Source organism: Cricetulus griseus, chromosome 2 (assembly GCF_003668045.3).
Source record: "Cricetulus griseus strain 17A/GY chromosome 2, alternate assembly CriGri-PICRH-1.0, whole genome shotgun sequence".
Lineage (NCBI taxonomy): Eukaryota > Metazoa > Chordata > Mammalia > Rodentia > Cricetidae > Cricetulus > Cricetulus griseus.
In genome coordinates, this window is record NC_048595.1 from 214,315,012 (window position 1) to 214,338,871 (window position 23,860).

At 36.9% G+C, this 23,860-nt stretch overlaps 1 protein-coding gene across 7 annotated transcripts in view; it reads left to right on the plus strand.

Annotated features, from left to right (window-relative positions):
• The window catches only part of LOC100770406 (nucleolar protein 4), a 340,437-nt gene that overhangs the window by 239,595 nt on the left and 76,982 nt on the right, over positions 1-23,860 (plus strand). For 4 of the 7 annotated variants that reach the window (XM_035440258.1, XM_035440261.1, XM_035440260.1 and 1 more), the window contains one exon: positions 22,357-22,554. In XM_035440258.1, coding sequence (XP_035296149.1) covers positions 22,357-22,554 — 198 coding nt within the window. Of the gene's footprint in view, positions 1-22,356; positions 22,555-23,313; positions 23,506-23,860 lie in introns of all 7 variants that reach the window. The other 3 variants (XM_035440257.1, XM_035440255.1, XM_035440262.1) reach the window with 2 other exon arrangements.

The window sequence follows — 23,860 nt, forward strand, 5'->3', positions numbered from 1 at the left end:
CTGTAGCTGTTGTTGTCATTCACTAGTTACAAAACCCACCCCTTCTTTCTGGTGTGATAGGGTAACTACATAAGGTCCCATTAATATAAGCTGAACTTACAGCTTATGAGTTCAGTGATGTGAATAGGTGTTGTAGATATATCAGTTTGTCCTGGGATCTATGACTCTATGGTCCATGGCTTTCTGCATTTTGACTAATTGTGGCTTCCTGTAGGGTTCTCTATCTGAAGCAAAGGTAAGCTTCTTTGATGAAAGGTAAGAACTATACTTACCTGTGGGCACAAGAACAAGTATTTCGGATGCAGATAGAAAATACAATGGTTTCAGAAAATGGCTGTAATAGGTTTTTTTTTTTTTAGGGTTCCTGGCCTCTCCTTCCATGGGGAAGGTTCATGGTACTAGGCACATAGATCTTGGGAGTAACCAATGGCTATTTAATTGGATTCAAGACCCCACCAAAGGAAAAACTTTATATTCCATAAACTTTGTTTGGACTTGAAAACCCAAATCTCTGTATGCAAAGTGAATAATCCAGCCCTCCTATGTACTTCACCACCAGAAAAAAAGAGTAAGAAATGTGAAGCTTTATAACATGTAGGTTTCTTGACCCAGCTATGTCCTGCCACCCTTCTCTGCCACAAATGAACACCCAGACACTATATTAATTATGAAACTGTTGGCTGTTGGCTCTAGTTTCTTGTTGTTGGATAGCTCTGACTTAATTATTAATCAATAAGTACTAATCTAAGTATTTCCCTGTGGTCTTCTCTTACCGGGAAAGGTCCAGGACCTGTTACTCCTCTGGCATCCTACATGCTGACTATTCAGTATCTCTGCAGAGAATAGAAGAGAGTGATTTCCTATTTGTCCTTGCTTACATTGTGATTCTGCCCAGCTATGTCACTTCCTACCTGTCTTTATACACCTCTATGGTTAGCCAGTGGCAGTTTCTGCCCAGCTAATTCACATTCTGGGATCACATGACCATTCCTGTCTGCCTACACCTCCCAGAATTATCCTTGTCTCCTAGTCCTACCTATCAGCCTGCCTGGCCAATAAATGTTTTATTCATCAACCAATAAGACAAACATATCACCATAAGAGCTTATAATTCATTCTTGAAGAATTTCAGTATAAAAACTGTGACTGAATTGGGTGGCTTGGGTAAGGTATGTCTGCTTGTGCAAGCTTCACAAAGAAAAACAGAATTCTGGTTTTAGTATCTGAGGTACCAGACTGGCTTGAAATATCCACATCTCAGCTCTTCTTTGGTGCCGACCCACTAAAATACTCTCTCCTCTGGTGCTCTGTGATCTGCAAAAGACCTTTGAGGAATTCTTTTCAGTCCCACTGGTCATGGATCTTTTGTGTCATCCATTATGTTCTCTCAAGTTTTCACGGCCACCTCCCAACAGCCAATATAATGAATTGTCATTTCTCTTTTACAAAACCCATCCATTCATTTTCATCTGTTTGCATAATATATTAAACTTAGAATAAAACTCACCTTTGTGCCTAGAAGTTCTATGTTTTACACACACATATAATTTTATGACCACCAATAAATCAAGGTGGAGAAAGCATACATGTGGACATTACCCTCCCCCGCCCCCGCACATGCCTCTTTGTAACTTGTGCCATCTCCAACCCCAGCTACAAACAACTAGACTGTTAGTTTGGCTCCATAATGCTGCTTATCCTGAGTCCCTACTCAACTGAGTCACAGAGTGAGTGATTGTTATGCTACTCTCATGTGATATAGTGATCTTGTGATTTTTTTGTATGACTCGATGGAGAGATATAAACAAATGTTTGTTCATCCCAGATAGGGCACTAATGATACAATAAATAAACAGTCCCATCTAAGAGTGACTTAGTGTGAATCAAGTAGTTGAATTGGGCTTACCTACAGGAGCATAAACAAGGAATTACTTAAAGAGTCTGGGAGACTCAAGACAGCTATATGATAAAAAATCTTACCCCAGCATACTTGACAACTCACAAAGGCTGCATTCTTGAAGCTCCCTTACTATACAACTTGCAGACATCCCCACTGATTCCATAGTCTTCTCTCCAGATCAACTGTCAGTTCTCATATAACCTTGGGAAGCAGGTCTATAACTCAAATTTTAGAGCTTGCTGCACTGTCTGAGTTTACTTCTTGATCCTTTTAAGTTGCTTGTGTCTTAGAAGCCTCCTTTTTTCCCCTCAAGGAAATGTCTAAATTTGGAGACAATAGCTACCCTACAGAGATGCATCCATGTATTTACATGTGTAAACAGTTTGTTCTTTTGTATTAGTAACAGTTCCATGTATGGTTGTAGTGCAACTGGTTTACTGAACACTTGCAGGACATTTATGTTTTCTGTAGTTTTGAGCATTTCTAAGTAAAATCACTGCAAGAATTCATGTTATTTTTTGTAGACATAAATTTCACCCTCCTTTCAATGAGATTATATTTTTTTAAATCTATAAGAGTATGTGTTGTATTTACAACAAGCTCTCATGCTGAATGGGAAAGAATCTGTATTATTTTGTAATCTTGTTAGAAATGTGAACTAGTTCCAGTGGTTCTGTATCCTCATTAGCTCCAGATGGTTCCAGTTTTGTTTGTTGGTTTTGGCTCCACTTATAAATGTGTGGTGGTATCTTACAAGTTTAATTTGATATTATTGCTAAGGATTTCTTGACATTACTGTAGCTTCTTTTGCCAATGAACCTTAAAATATCGGGAGGCAATTATATTTTTAGCTCAGTTTTGCCATAGTTCATGTTCTCACTCTGTCTCAAAAACAAAAAGTGAAGATTTTAACACACAAGAAAACAACACAGATACAAACAAACAAACATAACCAAAATCTGACAAAAAAAATGGAGTCCATTATGTGTTGTTCAACATTTAGACATGGAGCTGCCTTGAAGTGTGGTTGATATACCCAGTAACACTCCATTGGAAAAAAGTGTGTGTCCCAGAATTGTCTATAATAATTTCTTTCTTCCCATGGCTTTTCGTAAAATTTTATTACAAATGATTTTGGAATACAAAATTTTAAGATATTAGAGAAAACTAATATATCACTTTTTTTCTATTAAGCTATAGAACAAAGTTATGATATTTTAGCTAAGTAGTTTTCATGTAACCTAAATCATAAAGGTTTTTGAAATATTTAATTATTTTAATTTTATTTTATAATCTGACATATTTAAAGTTGATTTTGTAAATTCATTATGGACATAATATTACTAGTCAGCTTGTGTTACTAAATTTTCATTATATACTAACTAAATTTATAGTAACTTTGGGATTTTCAATCCCTTTAGAGTGAGTATATACTTCAATCAATTGAAAATAGATTTTAAAAAGAAGGAAAAAAAGAATATATGCACATTTAAGTGTATAATCCTTTTTTCTTTTTATAATTGTAATTAGACCAATTTTAAATTAGAAACAAGCTTCTTTTACATGGCAATCCCAGTTCCCTCTCTCTCCCATCCTTCCCTACCCCCCACCCCAACCCCTTAATCCCAACCCCTTTCTGCTTCCCTGGGAGGGTGAGGCCTTCCATGGGGGGGTCTTCAAAGTCTGTCATATCATTTGGAGCAGGGCCTAGACCCTCCCCTGTGTGTCTAGGCTGAGAGAGTATCCCTCTATTTGGAGTGGGCTCTCAAAGTCCATTAATGTACTAGGGATGAATACTGATCCACTACCAGAGGCCCCATAGTTTGTCCAGGCCTCCTAGCTGACACCCACATCCAGGGGGCCTAGAACAGTCCTATTCTGGTTTCCCAGCTATCAGTCTGGGGACCATGAGCTCCCCCTTGTTCAAGTGAGTTGTTTCTGTGGGTTTATCCAGCCTGGCCTTGACCCCTTTGCTCATCACTCCTCCCTCTTTTCAACTGGATTCCAGAGTTCAGCTCAGTGTTCAGTTTCAGGATGGCATAAAAGGGAGTCATCAATCTCATAAAGCCAAATTTCCATCATGCTTTTCCAACATATATTTATTTCTCAAAAGCAAATTTCATGTGATGTCTCAATATTTTTTTATTTGTTTTAATAAAAATTAATAAAATGTAAAATTGTGAGATTAATTCTCCATTCTTTAAGATACTTAAGTAATTAGATTTCAATATGTTTAAAATATCTCACATGTATCAGAATACTAATATTAAGTCAAAATATAAACTAAATCCATGTGACAATTTAAAGAGATACACAAATTTTGTATTAACCAGGGATAAAACCCTCTATGTACAGTAAAAATCAACAATTGTTATATATTTTAATCTTTGTTAAAGAAGTTGTGAAGCAGTGCCCTTTAGTTGAACAACAGAATGAAAACTAATTTAGCCTTTAGTTCTTAAATAGCTGTGGTCAGTGACTGGTTTTTGTTCTTTTGGGCTGATTTAATAAAAGCATAATGAACTTAGCAGCTTAGAAATAGCCAGTTTTTATTTTTTGGAGTTGTGGATGAAGGGAAGGGCAAGATTCTGAATAGATTGTGAGGAATGCAGTATACTTGCTGCATCCTCTTGTGGCAGATGAAGCAGAGTAGCTTTCTGGAATATTTTATTTGATTTCATTAAATGAAGACATGGGTTCCATTCACAGTGCCTGATGGCCATGAAGCAATGGCCCCAACCCCTGCCAAGATAAGATTTTAATGTAAACTGATGGAAAACCAAAATAGCACACTTAGCAGTTCATGAGACATATTCAAAATGTAGTATTTGTAACATAAAAATAAGAAGATTGTGAGGAAAAGTTTATTTCAGAGAAATGAAATGTAGTGTACTTAATGAACTGGTATAGGATCTCAGTTACACAAAAATGGGTTCCTTTTAAATTTTTCCTGTTACATAAAAGTCAAACTGGAGAAATTAGATTCAGGATTTTTTGCTGCTGAAAGATAATGGCTTTATTTAAACATGTAAGGTGTCTTGTTATATAAATAATGAATACTGTTTAATTATACACATAGTTATTGAGGAAAATGCTGTTTGGAAAATCGTGGTTCTCTTCCATAATTATCCCCGATTCTCCTCTCTCTGCACACAATATTTCACAGCCCACCTGCTTATTTTTTGGCTCTTGCATTCTTTCTGACTCCTCTTCCATAATGTTTTCTGAGCCACAGAGAAGGATGATACAGATGTATCATTTAGGGATAGACATTAATCTATCACTTCTTAGCACCTTGTGGATCCAGTAGTCTCTGAATTCACCACTTACTTGTCATGACTATTTGATTCTACTGTGATATTTTGGGTTGAATATATATGTCCTGAATCTATTTTATGGGATGAATAAGACAAAATGCTATGGTTTGTTTAGTTGTATTAACTGGGTTTTCCAGGGAAAATTAACCATAAACCCATATAAGTAAGGAGAGGGCACTGTGAGACACAATACTCAATTATAGAAACTAAGAAATCTGACAGCCTGCTGTCTGTAAATTGAAGACCTAGGATAGCCCATCATTCAATCCAGATCTGAAGGCCTGAGGCCAGATAGTATGAATTTCTGTCCAAAGAGCTGCAATGATAAGATGCCCCAACTGAAGCAAACTTACAACAAAACAGAAAGAATTCTTGTTCTACTCATTACACACACAAAAAAATAAGAAAAGAAAATCATGGTTCATGTACCTTTACATTGTACATTGGTTTAGATCTCCTCCTACTTTAAAAAATAAAACAATGTTGTTTTATTTTTCCCAAAATATTAAAATACTTTTTATCAATATGATAAATAACTATATTTCATTTTAAGTCATGCAATAAATATTTAAAAACAACTTACAAAGGATACATAAACCTATCCCAGTTAGAGAAAAATTTTTCATCTCAGGTATATTTATTTTTCTATATGACTGACTTACTTTTAATGTAGCTTAAGAATAAATGCAGAGTTCATTCTTAAAATTCTTAAATTGTCTTTTTCTATAAAGACAATTTTTTATTTAACCAAATGTTTACAACGAATTTCATTGCATATTTGTTCATTAGCACACTAATATCCTGATGCCTTCATCTATAGAATGGCAGTGGCTGGCACCCACAGGCTGTTTGCATAAGACCAGCCTGTGTTCCTAAGGATGTTTCTTTGGAATAAACGAAAGAGGCTGTAAATCTACCATACTAATCTGTCTCTATATACTTCACACCTCCTCTAACATACACAATAGACACATTAGAATTAGAAGTTCACCTCCAATCTATGCACATAATTCCTTGCTACAAAACAAATGTTTGTGTTTCATTTCATTCAACATTATGCCATTCAATACACAACCATAAAATAAAAATACTGAGAAAGACTAAACATGTTGGTTTGTAAATGATAGCCTAAGGCAAAAGTATTCGAGTAACTGAAAGGAGACTTAGAGTGTGGGAAGCAGTCATGTATAAGTGTGCTTAATAAACTGTTGATAAGCTGTCCTGAGACCTGAGAGGCTTTCTCCCGTTGATTACTGCCATAAAGTAAATCCTAGAGCACTTGCACATAAACATAACAAAATGTGAACTATACGATGTTACTTAATGCAGTCAAAATGCTAGCAGTTAAGGCATTGGTGCACTCAGAGCTATTTTGCCTGCCAGGTAAAGATTGCTTCCCAAAAGATTGGGTGATATGTACAGATCCACATGACATCTTCAAGCACCTGATTTCTGGACTCTGGAATGTCCATTAGAGTGGCCTCATGGGACACACTAACTGGCCTGACTGCCTCAAGTTGATTCTTCAAATAGTTTGAGACGTTTTGAACTAATCTTTATATTATTAAGTATATTAAAGAATAAATATATTGCATTATAATATAAATTATCTATAGCCTTCTTGTTAGTCATTAGCTTAACCTTTTGTATTACCACTTCTAGGAAACAATGTGGTTTTTTTGTTTGTGTGTTTGTTTCCATTTTTATGTAATTTAGAAACAAGACACGTCAATCATATTTCCCTCTACCTCCCCTCATCCCCTGCCCCCCACTAACACCCTGCATATCCCATACCCTTTCTGCTCCACAGAGAGGGTGAGGCCTTCCATGGGGGTTATATCCTTTGGGATAGGGCCTAAGCCCTCCCCTGTGTGTGTAGGCTCAGGGAGTATCCCTCTATGTGGAATGGGCTCTCAAAGTCCATTACTATGCTAGGGATAAGTACTGATCTACTACAAGAGGCCCCATAAATTTCCCAGGCCTCCTCACTGATACCCACATTCATGGAGTCTGGATCAGTCCCATGGTGGTTTCCCAGATATCAGTCTGGGAACCAAGAGCTCCCACTTGTTCAGGTCAGATGTTTCTGTGGGTTTCACCAGCCTGATCTTGAGCCCTTTGCTCATCACTCCTCCTTTTCTTCAACTGGATTCCGGTTCAGTTCAGTGTTTAGCTGTGAGTGTCTGCTTCTACTTCCATCAGTTGCTTGATGAAGGCTCTAGGATGGCATGTAAGTCAGTCATCAATCTCATTCTCAGGGGAAGGCATTTAAGGTAGCCTTTCCTCTGTTGCTTAGATTGTTTGTAGGTGTCATCCTTGTAGATCTCTGTACATTTCCCTAGTACCTGATTTCACTTCAACCTATAATGGCTACCTCTAATATGGTATCTCTTATCTTGCTCTCCTCTATTCTTCTCCCTACTCAAAATTCCTGCTCCCTCATATCCTCTTCACCCCTCCTCTTCTCCCCTTCTCATTCTCCCATAACCCTCTCCCCTCCCCCATGCTCCCAGTTTGCTCAGGAGATCTTGTCCCTTTCCCCTTCTCAGGGGGAACATGTATGTCTCTCTTAGAGTACTCCTTGTTACCTAGCTTCTGTCCAGGTGTGGTTTGTAAGCTGGTAATCCTTTGCTCTATGTCTAAAATCCATATATGAGTGAGTACATACCATATTTGTCTTTTTGTGACTGGGTTACCTCACTCAGGATGTTTTCTTCTACTTCCATCCATTTGCCTGCAAATTTCAGGATTCCATTGTTTTTTACTGTGGAGTAAAATTGTATAAATGTACCACATTTTCTGTATCCATTCTTCAGTTGAGGGGCATCTAGGATGCTTCCAAGTTCTGGCTATTACAAATAATTCTGCTATGGACATAATTGAACAGATGTCCTTGTTGTATGAATGTGCTTCTTTTGGGTATATGCCTAAGAGTGGAATTGTTGGATCTTGAGGTAGACTGATTTCCATTTTCCTGGGGAACCTGTTTTCCAAAGTGCCTGTACAAATTGGCACTTCCACCAGCAGTGCAAGAGTGTTCTCCTTTCTCTACATCCTCTCCAGTATAAACTGTCATTGGTGTTTTTGATTTTAGTCTTTCTGACAAGAGTAAGATGGTATCTTAGATTTGTTTTGATTTGCGTTTCCCTGATGGTTAAGGATTCTAAGCACCTTCTTATGTGTCTTTTGGCCATTGTATATTCCTCTATTGAGAATTCTCTATTTAGTTCTGTACCCCACTTTTTTTTTTTTTTGGTTTTTCGAGACAGGGTTTCTCTGTGTAGTTTTGGAGCCTATCCTGGTACTTGCTCTGGAGACCAGGCTGGCCTCGAACTCACAGAAATCTGCCTGTCTCTGCCTCCTGAGTTCTGGGATTAAAGGCATGTGCCACTAACGCCAGGCTGCTGTGCCCCACTTTTTAATTGGGTTATTTGGTGTTTTGGAAACTAGCTTCTTACCTTCTTTGTAAATTTTGGAGATCAGCCCTCTGTCAGATGTGAGGGTGGTGAATATCTTTTTCCATTCTGTGGGCTGCCATTTTATCTTGTTGACTATGTCCTTTGCCTTACAGAAGCTTCTCAGTTTCAGGAGGTCCCATTTATTAAATGTTGATCTTGGTGTCTGTGCTACTGGTGTTATGTTCAGGAAGAGGTCTCTTGTACCAATTCATTCAAGGGTACTTCCTACTTTCTCTTCTAATAGGTTCACTGCGGCTGGATTTATGTTGAGGTCTTTGATCCATTTTTACTTAAGTTTTGTGCATGTTGATAGACATGGATCTTTCTGCAGTCTTCTATATGCCAGAATCCAGTTATTCCGACAACAGTTGTTGATGATGCTTTCTTTATTCCATTGTATAACTTTAGCTTCTTTCTCAAAATCAGGTGTTGGTAAGTATGTGAATTAATATCAGGGTTTTCAATTCGATTCCAGTGGTCTACCTGTCTAATTTTGTGTCAATACCAAGCTGTTTTCAGGACTATAGCTCTATAATAAAGTTTGAAGTCAGGAATGGCTATGCCTCCAGAAGTTCCTTTATTGTATAGGGTTGTTTTGGCTATCCTGGGTCTTTTGTTTCTACATATATAGTTGAGTATGGTTCTTTCAAGATCTTTGAAGAATTGTGCGGGAATTTTGATGGGGATTGCATTGAATCTGTAGATTGCTTTTGGCAAGATTGCCATTTTTACTAGGTTGATTCTACCTATCCAAGAGCATGGGAAATCTTTCCATTTTCTGGTATCTTCTTTAATTTTTTTCTTTAAATATTCAAAGTTCTTTCTATACAAGCCTTTCACTTGTTTGGTTAGGGTTACCCCAAGATATTCTATATTGTTCGTGGAAAGGAAACAATTCAAACAGTGCAGGGTTTGAATGCAGAGATTGAGACAATAAAAAAATACAGTCTGAGGGAATGCTAGAATTATAAAAGATGAGTAAATGATCAGGAACTAGAGATGCAAGCATAACCGACAGAATACAAGAGATGGAAGTGAGAATCTCAAGCATTGAAGATACACTAGGAAAAATAGATTCATCAACCAAAGAAAATCTTAAATCCAACAAATCCCTAACACATATATCCAGGAAATATGGGACACCATGAAAATGTCAAACCTAAGAATAATAGTTATAGAAGAAGGTGAAGAAACCCAAGTCAAAGGTGCAGAAAACATTTTCAACAAAATCATACAAGAAAACTTTTCCAACGTAAAGAAAGACATACCAATGAAAATATAAGAATCCTACAGAACACCAACTAGAGTGGATCACACAAAAAGGTCTCCTCATCACATAATATTTAAAAACACTAATTTTTCAGAATGAAGAAAGAATATTAAGAGCAGCAAAGGAAAAAGGTCAAGTAACATATACAGGCACACTTATCAGAATTATACCTGACTTTTCCATGGAAACTCTGGAAGCCAGAAGGTCCTGGGTAGATATTCTACAAACACTAACAGACCACGGATCCCAGCCCAGACTACTATAGCCAGCAAATCTTTCAATCACTATAGATGAAGAAAAAATATATTCCATGACAAAACCAGATTTAAACAATACATAGCCACTAATCCAGCCTTACAGGAAGTACTGGAAGGAAAACTCCAACCTAAGGAAGTTAACTACAAAACATAGGCAATATATAATCCCACTTTACCAACAGCCAAATTTAAAACAGGGCAAATCCACAAACAATACCACCACCACCAACAAATGAAAAACAAACAAGAATAAACAGTCAATCGTCTATAATTTTCCTCAATATTAATGGTCTTACCTCACCTATAAAAAGACCCAGGGTAACAAAATGGATACAAAGACAGAATCCATCCTTCTGCTGCATACAAGAAACATACCTCAACTTCAAAGACAGACATTACCTCAGAGTAAAGGGTTGGCATAAGATATTCCAATCAAATGAACCTAAGAAACAAGCTGGTGTACCTATCCTAGTATCTAACAAATTAGAGTTCAAACTAAAATCAATAAAAAGAGATGAAGAAAGTCATTTCATATTCATCACAGGAAAAATCCATCAGGAAGATGTCTCAATTCTGAACATCTATGCCCCCAATACAAAGGCACCTATGTTCATAAAAGAAATATTATTAAAACTCAAATCACACATAAGACCTCACACAGTTATAGTTGGAGACTTCAACTCCCCACTCTCACCACTGGACAGGACCACCAGACAGAAATTTAAGGAGACAATGTTCTAGTAGTTTTTGCCCATAAACAGGAACTCATTTATATCTCATTATTTTCATGTTTGTAGGTGCTATTATTATCCTGCATTATTTTAATTGACAAGCAAAATGGTATATATTTATTATGTCCAGCATAATGATTTGATTGTGATCAATTTATTAAGGGGAAGCCTGAGAGGTTAAATGAGTCATCCAAGATCACACAGTTCTTAAAAGAGGGAAGGAAAACTTGGTGGCTTATGTTAAAGACAGTCTTTGAACAGTGTGCAAAATCTTGAGGCCATATCATTTATCATTATGCAAAGTACAATAATAGTAATTTACCTTATGTTGTGCAAATTATCCTTTTACAATGTGCTTCATACTTTAAACACAGTAACTCACTCTCTCCTGATCCTGTGAAGTAGATACTGTCATAGCCATTTGAGTACTGAGACGCAGTAGAGCAAATGTAAAGATGTGATTTGAGTTATCCATCTTGCCTCAATACCCAAGCACCCATTGTAATCAGAAGCCTACATTTACCATGTTTTATTTTAATCAATCATAGAAAGAAAATAGGATACATTCCAATTTGTTTTTATTCCTATGGTCAAAGTACTTGACTAAACTAAACAAATGCTACATTCCATCCCTCTGCTTCAGAGGATTCTGTCCATAGAGTTTGAGACATTTGGCCTCATGCCCTTGAACAGCATGAGCATCATGCCAAAGGAATCACATGGTGGAGAAACTTCTTTACCTAATGATGTACAGGAAGTATAAAAAAGACAGGAAAAGAGCCAAGGACAAGACCCACTCCCAACGACCTACTTCTTCCTGGTAGGTATACCTTCTAGAGATTCTGGAACCTACCAAAGTATCTCTAGTTAAGAACCAAACATATAGCACATAAGTGTCTGAAGGATATTTCTCATCTATTATAGAACGTATTACAAATAAATTTGCCAATCATTCTTAAAAATCAACTTCAGTGTGACAGCTCCAACACTTGACTGTGTTTAAAACATAAAGATAGTTAAGGTAAACACTGTATCTTCACTTACAGGATGCAAACTTCTATAATAAAGTGTATTCTGTTCTCCTAATTAGTGGTAAAATCAGTATCATTGCTAACAACTGTTACTAGGAGCTTCTAAAATATATACTTTGTCACATTCATTCTCTTATGAAATTGTAATGGAGGCTGGAGAAATGATTCAGCAGTTAAGAATTCTTAAAGTTCTTAAAGAGAACCTGGACATTTTCCACAGTATTCATATTATGATGGTGACACCCACCTTTAGTTCTAGTTCCAGGGTGTCTTCTCCTGGTCTCTGAAGGCAACCTCACTCATGTGCATACATATAAATAGAAATAAATCTAAATAAAAACAACATTGTGCATCTGGGTAGATGGTTTAGTGGCGAATAGTTTTAACTACTCTTTTGCATGACAACTTATAATCATCTGTAACTACAGTTCCTGGAGATCCAACACACTCTTCTAGCATCTGCAGGCACCAGACATTGACGTGGTAGAAAGACATACATGCAGTCAGAATACCCATATATAAAGATAATAATATATACTTTTCTAAAAAAAAACAGAGAATTGAAATTGTAGATATTTGGAATTTTCATAAAACTTAAGTGTCATTCTCAAATGACATTTGGCTGCATGTCAAATTCTTTCAGTGGTATATCTTTCATTGTACAAGCATACAATTACCCAAGCAAGACAGTGACTCAAATAATTTTGAAGTTTTGTATTATCATCTAATTACTGTACCTCTCTTTTTAGGTTACAGTGTGATGTTTTAGTGCTACATAAAATATAGATCAATCAAATATCTTCTTAGAAAAATGTGGGGTTTTCCATCAGCCACTGGATGAGGGCTCCAGTGGCTGATGGAAGCAGAGACAGATATACACTGAGCTGAAATCGGGAATTTAGTTGAAGAGAGGGAGTGTAGGGAGACACCCTAGCCCCGCCCAATAGTCCTGGGACAGGTTCCAGGTGGACCCTGGACTCGCCCATAAGGGCGGGGTGAAGGAAAGCCAGGGTGATGTAAGAGAGCTTCTTAAGGGGCTGCACGTGGGGACCCTGGCCCTTTTTGTTCTGGCCGCGCTGGCTGGGTTCTATAACCTAGCTCTGGCCTGTGTTTTACCTTGGTGTCTTCTGGAATAAAGAGACCATAATCCTACACTTGGCGCCCAACGTGGGGCACGAACCCACGACCCTGAGATTAAGAGTCTCATGCTCCCTAGCCCCGCCCTTATGGGCGAGTCCAGGGTCCACCTGGAACCTGTCCCAGGACTATTGGGCGGGGCTAGGGTGTCTCCCTATAAGGGAGGAATGAAGAGCTAAGGGGTCTGTACCAGGTTGAAGAAACCCACAGGAACAGTTGGCCTGAACAAGGGAGAGCACATTGACTCCAGATGCTTTCAGGAAGGCCAGTACAAGACTGATCCAGACTCCTGAACATGGATGTCAACAAGGAGGCCTCTGCACTCCAGGGAGCCTCTGGTGGTGGATTAGTATTTTTCCCTGGTGCAAGAAGGGACTTTGAGAGCCCATCCCACGTGAAGGGATACACTCTGGCCCTGGACACATGGGGAAAGGCCCAGGACCAGCACAGGAAGATTTGGTGGACTTTGCAGAGCCCCTGTTGAGGGCCCTACCCTGCCTGGGGAGTGGTGGGTGGATGGGGTGGGGGTAGGCTGGGGGTGGGGGGAGTAAGAGGGAGAAGGAACTTACATGAGAAACAAGCTTGTTCCCTAACTAGAACTAATAAATAAATTTTTAAAAAAAGAAAAGAAAAAAAAGAAAAATGTGAGGTTTTCTAAATACCATTTTGTGGTGTGGCTCTGTGATTTAAAGAAAAAAAAAAACAAACAAAATTTATAATTCTAACTACATAAAGTGCACGCACCAGTAAGCACACTCACATTGTTATATCAAAGATCTCTAGAAACCTGCCATCCTGTGGATCTGAAAGTTCTTTTCTGTAAGAACTCTCTCCTTTGTCCTCTTGCCCAGTCCTCAGTCCCCAGCAATCTGCACTTAAGAATGCGTCTCCTTTAGATTCCTCATGTAGGTGGACACATCATACCATTAATGGACATTTGGGTTGATCTGACTTGTTTGTTGCTCATTGTGATAGATGTATGTGTGTGTTTGAGCATGGTTTTTAGACCTTGATTTGAATTATTTTTTGCAATATGCACCTTGGAATGGCATTTGTGAATCACACCACAATTCCATTATTTACTGTGGGAAGAGCTAACACCCTGTTTCTCATTGCTGTTGTACTGTTTCATCTTTTGGCCAGTGGTTCTCCAGGGTTCTGACTTCCTTACTAACTGCCAATATTTACCTTTGCTTAGCTTTTCATCATTGTTGTTTTTGTAGTAGCCTTTGTAATGTGTTTCAGTGAAATCTCCTTATGATTTCAATGTTATCCTTTAGCATCATCACTGCCCATTTATATATTATACTTGAAGAAATTTTTACTCATTCCAATGTGTTTTAATCAAGTTATTTAACTTTAGTCAAAGAATTATAGAAGTTGTTTCTATATTTGTGCTGTTCTTTCAAAACTCAGAACATGCTTAGATTGTTTTACTCTGTTGAATTTCTCAGAATGAGTTTTTTGAGGTATTCAGTATATTATATGTAGATTACTAACACATTTTACTAGGAAGAACACATTCATACTTATTAATACATAAGAAGGATAGAGACTCAAGCTTGAGATTATCAGAGTAAGAACAATACTCCAATTTGCATTGCTGAGGCAGTTCAATGTCATTCACATGTCTAAAAATAGACATTTCATTATTTTATAAAGGGGAACTCCAATTCAGAAACAGAAAATATCTCCTAAAAAACAAATGAATGTAAAGTTGCATTGTCACTACCATTGCTGCATTGTTATATGGCCTGCTTTTATTCCTTTTTTCTGTTTTTGTAAAATTTATTTAATTAGAAACAAGCTTGTTTTACAAGTCAATCCCAGTTCCCTCTCCCTCCCCCGCCCCCCAGCAACTCCCTATCAGGTCCCTATCTTATAACAAATAAACTGTAAGACTAATGTACCCAGAAAGAAAAGATGCCTCACACTTTTGGGTGTGCATTTCAGCTTCTGTTAACAATGACAGTGCAGGAGGGCTTTCTAGGGAACTCCTCAACACTGAAAGTGCATGGGGTTAATGTGAACATGTGCTACTCTTCTGGGGAAATGTAGAAAAGAGACACAGATCAAAATGCTCGAAGCCACGGTTTAATATAGAATATTTGTTAAGGCAACACATATGTAAAAGGAAAAGATTTTTTACTATTAGGCAGATTACTACTATTGTAAAATATAATCAACTAAGAAAGAGAAAATTTAGGACACTAATTGTAGAAATTTCACAGTGTGCATCATAACCACAAATAGGTGATAAGGAAAAGATGCCTCTGCATCACAGCCAAGAAGGAGGGAAGGGAATGGCAGTGCATGTGGTCTCCATATCCTCTTCAAGGGCATGACCTTCATGACCAACTTCCTTCCATGAGGCTGTGTGCTTCAAAGAGTCCAACACCTTGCAGCAGTGTCAAGCAATGGGGACCAAGCTGTCAACATCTGGACTTTAGGGAAACATTTACATCCATATCACCTTTCCTCTTTCTTCTTTTCTTTATTTCTCTCTCTCTCTCTCTCTCTCTCTCTCTCTCTCTCTCTCTCTCTCTCTCTCTCGCTCCCTCCTTCCCTCCCTCCCTCCCTCCCTTCCTTCCTTCCTTCCTTCCTTTCTTTCCTTTCTTTTTTCTTCCTTTATTCCATTCATTTTCTTCAATCTCTCTTCTCTCTCCCAACCTTTCACTCCCCTCCCCCTCTCTCCTTTTCTCCTTTTGAAACCCCTCAAAGTATCAAAGTGGACTTTGTTGCATTTGCATGACATAACATATAATTGGTCTGAAGGTAGCTAAGGTATCTAGCTATTAATTTTTTCTATCTCACTTTAAGTTAGAATAGTACACCAAACAGAGAATCTTCCCATATGATTCCTCATAATTCCAGAACAAATTACACACAGAATTGCCACCAATTCAATGATGTGAGTCATACATATAAATTTTCCAGTAAGAAAATATTTATGTATGTAGATTTATTAATAATTCTGTATAGGTTATAAGGTACTATGTGTAACTAAGATGTAATTTTAAAATATTGTGTCTTCAATTAATAGCATGTATTTATCCAGAATTATCGGTCATTCTATTCACTCCATTAGAGAAAGAAGTAGATTTCAAGAAGCCAAAACCAAATAGTATAAACTGGAATGTGGTTTAAATTTTCAATCTTAAAACTTAAATTTCAGTGAAGTTAGGAAAATAAGTGAAGAGATTACCCCACAACATGAGAATGCAGATGGTGAAGGTAACATAAAGATTATAAGATTCATGACTCTACTAATAAAGCAGAGAACAAACATGAGAAAACAAAATCAATAATAAAGAAAACAATACATATTTACTCAGTGAAACACATGTAAATGTCTTGAGTTATGTCATCTTTGTTTTGATAAGTACTTTGGTATCGCTTTCTGCAGGAAGAACTAACTTCATTTAACCAGTCTGTCATATATGTATTTAAATAAAAGCTAGAAAGTTTGTTTCCAAAATCTTGGTGCTGTATTTCTTAGAAAGGTTCATCACAATTTTAATTCAAAAATTATTTTCAAGCAAGGAAAAACAAAGAGAAATTGTCAAATTGGTATCAGTCATTGACCAGTTAATTTGAAAATTTGTATGCTATTTGTATTGATGTTTTGATCAAGAGAAGCATTATGTGTCTGCATTTTTTAGGCTTAAACTCTAATATGAATCCTCTGTAAAATAACAGAATTCAGATTTCTGATTTACAGATTTATAAAGGCTTTCTATGTATTGTGTTTCTTTGTTCAAGCAAGGGTTGAGAGTACATTAAAATACTAATGGTGTGTTTAAAATCAATAATGATATGAAAACTGAAATCAAGGAACACCATTCTCATATAAAAGTGTCTTGATATAAAGGCCATGAACCAAGTAAGACCATATTTCCTTGTGGGTAAGAAATAAGACAGTTAATGAAGAATGAATTGTATCATAAAACTTGGAGATGATTTAAAGTGTAGACTTGATTGGACAGACAATAGATATCAAAAAGATGATAAAACTCACAAAGTCCACTTTAATGAAAGCATTTGCTTCTGGTTCAGAAAAAAAAGACTACCTAAATATTTAATGGCTCAGACATGAAATGATTCCCCAAACTGGCGATAACTAAATAGTTTAATCTGGCAATAATTATTTGGAAAACACTAAAACCTTCAAAATTTTCAATAATGAATGACATTTTCTTTTTTCTCTTTTTTATTTATTTTTTTTCATTTTACATGCTAACACCAGTTCTTCTTCCCTCCCCTTCTCCTGCCCCACACTGCTCCTTATCCCCTTCCCACTCCCCATCCACTTCTCAGAGATGGAAAGATCATCTTTGGGGAGTCAACAAATCTGGCATACCAACTTGAGACAAGACCAAGCCCCTCCCCCATGTATTAAGGCTGAACAAGGAAAGGGCTCCAAAAAGCCAGTTCATGTGCCAAGGATAGGTCCTGGTCCCACTGCCAGTCCTCCCTCCCCACTGCCAAATAAAAGAAAGATCAAGCCACATAACTGTCACCTGCATTCTGAGGGTCTAGTTTGGTCTCATGAAGGTTCCCCAGCTCAAGCCCATAGCTCCCACTAGCTGGGGTCAGCTGTCTCTGTGGTTTTTCCCATCCAGTTCTTGATCCCCTTTTTCATATGATCCCTCCTCCATGTCTTCAACTGAGCTCCAGGAGCTCAGCCCAGGGGTTGGGCTTTCTTTATTGTGATTGACTAGTGCTGTAATTCTTTCCCTATTCAAAGTGTGTACATCAGTCAGCTAAGACTGCATGCCTTACAGCATGTGTAGAAAAATTGAATTAGCCAAATTATTTGATTCAGGCAAATGCAATATAGTATCTTTCAAATATTGAACAGTGCCACCTAAAATATACTATGTTTCATATATTTAAAAGGAAACCTTGCAAACTTATATTTTATTACTTCGGGTAGCTTCACCTTGCTAGCAGTTCATACTTTAGAAGATGCCAATTTTTAGAACTTAACTCCTCCATCAAAAATCAGTGGTTTTGTTTCAATGTGTCTCTGCTATTGGCTCAGTTATATTTTGGTGTAATCTTTGTACTACCTCATGCATAGGCCATTATTGACAGGAATTAAAGGAACATTGACCCTTTAAGATCCCCCATTTTAGAGGTCTTCCAGATATATTCTGCCTTCCTAGCAAATTTAAAAACAGTTGTCCATTTCCTAAGATGCTATTATCTGCTTAGCAGGGTCCATCTATATATTTAAATATCATGTGTGAAATCTATACTATTAAGTAGGCCTTGCACTGACTAATCTCTGTACCACTTGAGACTTATCTTAATAAAACACAAGTTTAAACAAGATACACAAGTGCTTTGAGTAGGTGAGTTATGTGTGATGTCCCACAGTGGATGGGTCTGGGACTTAATTTGAAGCACTGTTGGAACTTAATGCTGGAATATCTCAAGGACTCTGTCTGAGGCTCACATCTCTATTGGATTCTGCTTACTTCCAGGCTCAGATAATCTATCTTTGGGTAAAGACTGAGTTGAAAATACATGCCTTCAAAAGGGAGGTCTGGACCTGAAGTGTTAGTTTCATCTGTTGTAATAGAGACTCTTTCTAAAAGACAAAGGTACTGGGATGAGAAAGAAATAGGAGTTACTGTGAGGCCTATGGAGTCTCAGACATGAGGGTATGTGTTTGTAAAGTTGTCTTGATTCTTCATTTGCATATGCCTCTTTCTTTGTTTTTGAAACTCATTTTAATTCTAGAACCCAGCATTCTCTCCTATAGTTAGTTCTACCCTACCAGAGGTATCTGAATGCCCTAGAATTTCTACAGTTTGCTGAGCCATAAACAAACCATTAACAACATGGATAACATGTTGTACTAGAGTTCCCAAAAGAAACAAAGGAAGTAAAAATAGGGATATTGAAAGGGAATAGGTGACAGATAGATATGATGGAGAGATGAGTGAAAGAGAAAAAGAGAGTGAAATGGGGATAATAGATACATGAGTCTGTGAGTTATGGGAACCAAGAAGTTCTATTCATTTTCATCTGAAAGCCAAACAGTTAGGGAAGTGTGAGTTTAAAGGTCAGATAACTTGTAAAGTCTATGAAGTGAGTTTCACTTTGCCTGCACTCCTGCAGTCAGACACAAGGGGTAGAACTTTCCTTATTTCTCTCTGTGTGTGTCCACTGTGTCCCTTAAGTCATTGAATGATGCCTACACACTATAAGAAGGAAATTCTAATTTACTAATTACTAATTTACTAAGTCCACTCCTTCAAATACTATTCTCATGCATAACCCTCTTGACAGACCTACTTGTGCATTACATTTAATCAAATATCCAACTGTCTTATTACCCAGTTGACATGAAATTAGCCTTCAGACATTTGAATTTTGTGGTATTATTATGATCATCCTTATGTATTCAGTCATTTTCTATAGATTTTAGTTTTAATAAATTTATTTACCTTTATTGTGTATTTCTATGTGTATGTGAGTGTGCATATATATGTGTGCATGAGTTTATGCATGTGTATGTGTGTATGCATGTGTGTGTGTGTATGTGCATTGTGTACGTGCACGTATGGACCACATTGTGCTATGGAGGGCTGAAGACAACTCAAAGAGGCTTGTTCTAGTCTACCAACATGTAGGTACTGGGAATCGAATTCGGGTTGTCAGGCCAACCATTTTGCCAAACCATTTCACCAGTCCAAATAAAGACATTTAAAATATCCATATATAAATATGTTCATGCTAGTTATCCTGTGAAATTCAGCCATGCAGATTATTAGAGCAGTCTGTGAAGGCCTATGTCTCATTGGAATGTGGAACATTGAATACTGCCAACCCACACAAAAGATGTATCATATATATTGTCTTTCAAATTTTCTGAGAGTATGTTCACTTAAACTGATTTTGTAATTAAATATTGCAAGTTGAGTAGACTTCCTGTCACATCCAAGAGGTATTATTTTTAGAAGTTGGCACTGAGAAATGCAGTGCCTCATGAGTTGATTCCCACATACATTGTAACAGTCCATAGTCACAGAAAAACACTATAGTTAAGATCATCAATTCTCAGAGATATTTTGGGGTTCAAATTCTGACTTCATTTACCAGTAATATATTTACACAGGATTCAATTATGTTGTGTTGTGTATGGCTCAGAATGATGTCTGACACAAAATCAAACTCATTAAATAATTCTCAAATATATGTTCGATAAAGTCTTATTGAGGGAAGAAATTATTCATGTAGGTATTTGCGTAACAGAAAAAAAGTTTTTTTTTTCTATTGCTCTCATGTTATTTTAAAAACCTGTTCATTAATCGTGTATTTTCTTGAATAAATTTTATTCTTAAAACGTATTTTACTTCAAAATATGATTATCCATAAAGTTGAAAAATAGCCTTGTTACAATTCTCTTCAATACCTGTGTCTTAGGAATGAAAACCTAGTTGTTTTTGCATAATGATACTGCCATCTCTTTTCTCTATTCAACTAAACAAAGAAGTGGGCACAGCAACAATAAATTATTTAATTACTTAACTACACTCTATATGTGGAAGTTGTAAAACAAGTAATAATTCTTCTTAAGTATTTCTAAATCACAGACTATATTGTAGAAGGAAGAAGAAATAATATGTTGTTTCTTTATGTGGAAGACAGTTTCTGAATGAACCTTTTGTTTGTTTATTTGTTCTAATATTAACATTTTCAATACATAAAGCAGAAGTACTATCTGTCATTTCTTCAGAAATAGGAGAGATGAAGAGAGGGAGGGGGAGAATGCAAATTGAGCTGTAAACCTGATCTACAGATTTTGGTTTCAGGAAGAGCTGAATTCAAATAAGCATACAGTTGTCTCGATGAGGCAAGGTTGTTTAGCTTTTTGGAAACTGTTTCTTTATCTGAAGAATTGGAATGATAAAAGCTCCTCCCTGGATAGATGTAAATACAGAAGCAACCTGTAGGCTAATTATAAACACGAATGTCTTCTCTTTATCATGTATTCACAATGTTCATAATTTGTTTTATGTTATTTGACATCTCTGAAAATCTTTGTGTGAATAAAAATTACAGAATGGTCATCTCTAAATTCTCTTGTATCTCTGCTTCGTATCTCAGTAGTCTTTGGTAACTGCTGGGATCTTTGGGGCCATGTAACAGTCTTTCGTTGAGCTTAGTGTCCAGTTAAGCTCTTTATCAAAATATATACACACCGATTTCCTTTCGTGTCAGTTCTCCCAAACAAATGTGCGTTACTCACTAGATCCTAAGAAAAACAAGTGATTATATTTAAACATTAAGCATTTCCAAATTAAAAATAATCTAAATCATTTTACTTGGTGTAGAATGGCCAATGTACATACAGATTCTGCATGGGTGCTTGAACCAACAAACAGACATCTACAGAGGTCATCAACTGTTGTTAATATGTGAGAATGAATTTTAAAATATTTAATTTTCAGATTTTGAAGTATTTATGTTGAACTATGCAGTGCATCCACTTAATCATCTGAATTTACCTGTACCCTGTCCTTAATGGATGCTAAAGTATAGAAGTAATAAACGTATCAGATAGTAAAGAGATTCATGAATTTTTACTATATGAAAATCATGATATTTTAAGATTTCTCATAGATACCTTACAAACCTATTTTTGTTTTTTGTTTACTTATTTATTTTACTTTCATTTTACTTATTCTGGTTTCTCTTCAGATCATATAAATCTTTCACCCTTTACAAATATATTTTAAAGTATCATGCAATTAGTACCTCTATTCTCAGTAATATTTATATAGTCTTTACTGGGCAAATTAATTAAATATCCTTATTCTTCAGTTTCTAGTGTGTTCAAAGAAAATTAATACAATCAGACTGGCTATGCACTGAGGTCATATCTACTTCCAGCAATATGACTCATTGTATGTTAATTATGGATTGCTCCTTTTATTAACATTAATATTGAGTAGAAAAAGTAGCTACTCTTGAAGCACTAAGTTCAATAAGACTTTTCTGGAGAGGTGCAAGTGTTCAGAGCAACTATAGATACTGTTGAAATGTTACTAGTATAGAGGAGGAAATGCTATTCTTAAATCTATTTGAATTATCTTTGATCAATAATTTAAAATGCCATAGACCTAGAGTTACCAAGTCATAAAACATGATTTTGAATAACTATTGACATGAAAAGTAAAGCATAAAAGTGACAGTCCAGGCAGAAGATTGAAAAGTGGAAATGTGGCCTTTTGTTTTTAGTCTCCAGCACACAGTTACTCCAGCTATGACTCTGGCAAGAACGAGAGTGTTGATCGAGGTGCAGAGGATCTGTCACTCAACCGGGGAGATGAGGATGAAGATGACCACGATGAACATGAGGATTCTGAGAAAGTGAACGAGACAGATGGCGTGGAAGCCGAGAGGCTGAAAGCGTTCAATGTGAGTCCCCCACATTGTGTGGCTATGTTTTGACCACTTCACGTTCATGCCATTGCTTGTTGGTCAATGTGAATATACTAGAACCATGTTTGTTTAATTTTCAGAAGGATTTTTAAAGTACATGAAACACTCTTTGACAAGCAGACAACAGAATTGCTGTTTTGTTTAGAATTGTAAAGCCAAATGGGTGCTGAGAACGGGAATTGTGTTGTGTGAGTATGCATGTCCACCTAGGTTGAAGGGGGCTCAGATGGTTACGCCTGTCTGTCATCAGTTATTTCCTTTGCTTTCTTAATTGTGCATGACAAGGGAGTCAACTGTTGGTTCTCAGAAATGAGTCCACTGTGCAGTGTGGCAATGTCTCAGTCCCATTTATCATTAAAAGTGATGCAATGGGTGCTCAGCTGTCCTGGTTCTACTGTTATTTCCTGATGTTTTATTTTTCATTTTTTTCTGTCTGTTTGTCTGTCTGCTTTCCTCTCTCTCTCTCTCTCTCTCTCTCTCTCTCTCTCTCTCTCTCTCTCTCTCTCTCTCTCTCTCTCCTACCCTCCTTTCTTTCTTTCTCTTTATATAAATATATATTTATATACTTAATTCAGCCATTTAGAAAACCTTTAAAGAGTGTTTGCTTAAATTTCCTGGCTTTCCATTTGCAAAATTCTCCAGTGCATAAACCAGAAAAAGAATTATTTTCCTCTCGGTAATCAAGACAGGAAGCTAGGAACAGAAGAGAGCAGTCCTCCAAACCCTTCTCCTCTGTCTCCCTCTTGCCAACAGATGTTTGTCAGGCTGTTTGTAGATGAAAACTTGGACCGAATGGTCCCAATCTCTAAGCAGCCCAAAGAAAAGATCCAGGCTATCATTGACTCATGCAGGCGACAATTCCCTGAGTACCAAGAGCGTGCCAGAAAACGTATCCGTACTTACCTCAAGTCCTGCAGGCGGATGAAAAGAAGTGGTTTTGAGATGGTGAGTTAAAAATTGAACACAGCCCTAGATTCCATCCAAACCCCACATGTAAACCATGGCACTATTTTGTTTCCATCTTAGTGTCTTTATGTTTATTTTTCCATAACGTCAGGTACAAGGGGTTTTCATTTGCTTGTGTTTATCCCCCTTTCCTTTTCATCCTCCCCAAGCATTTATCCCCTTTGTTTATATGATGATAAGGACTCTCTTGGGAGACCAGTGCTCACAGAACCATGTGATAACATATCAGAAAATAAGGATAATACAAGAGAAAATCAGGGAGAAGCCAATTGTCACATGCCATCTGTGTTTGTTTCCTTTTGTTACTACTCAAGTACATGTGAGGTTTATGAGT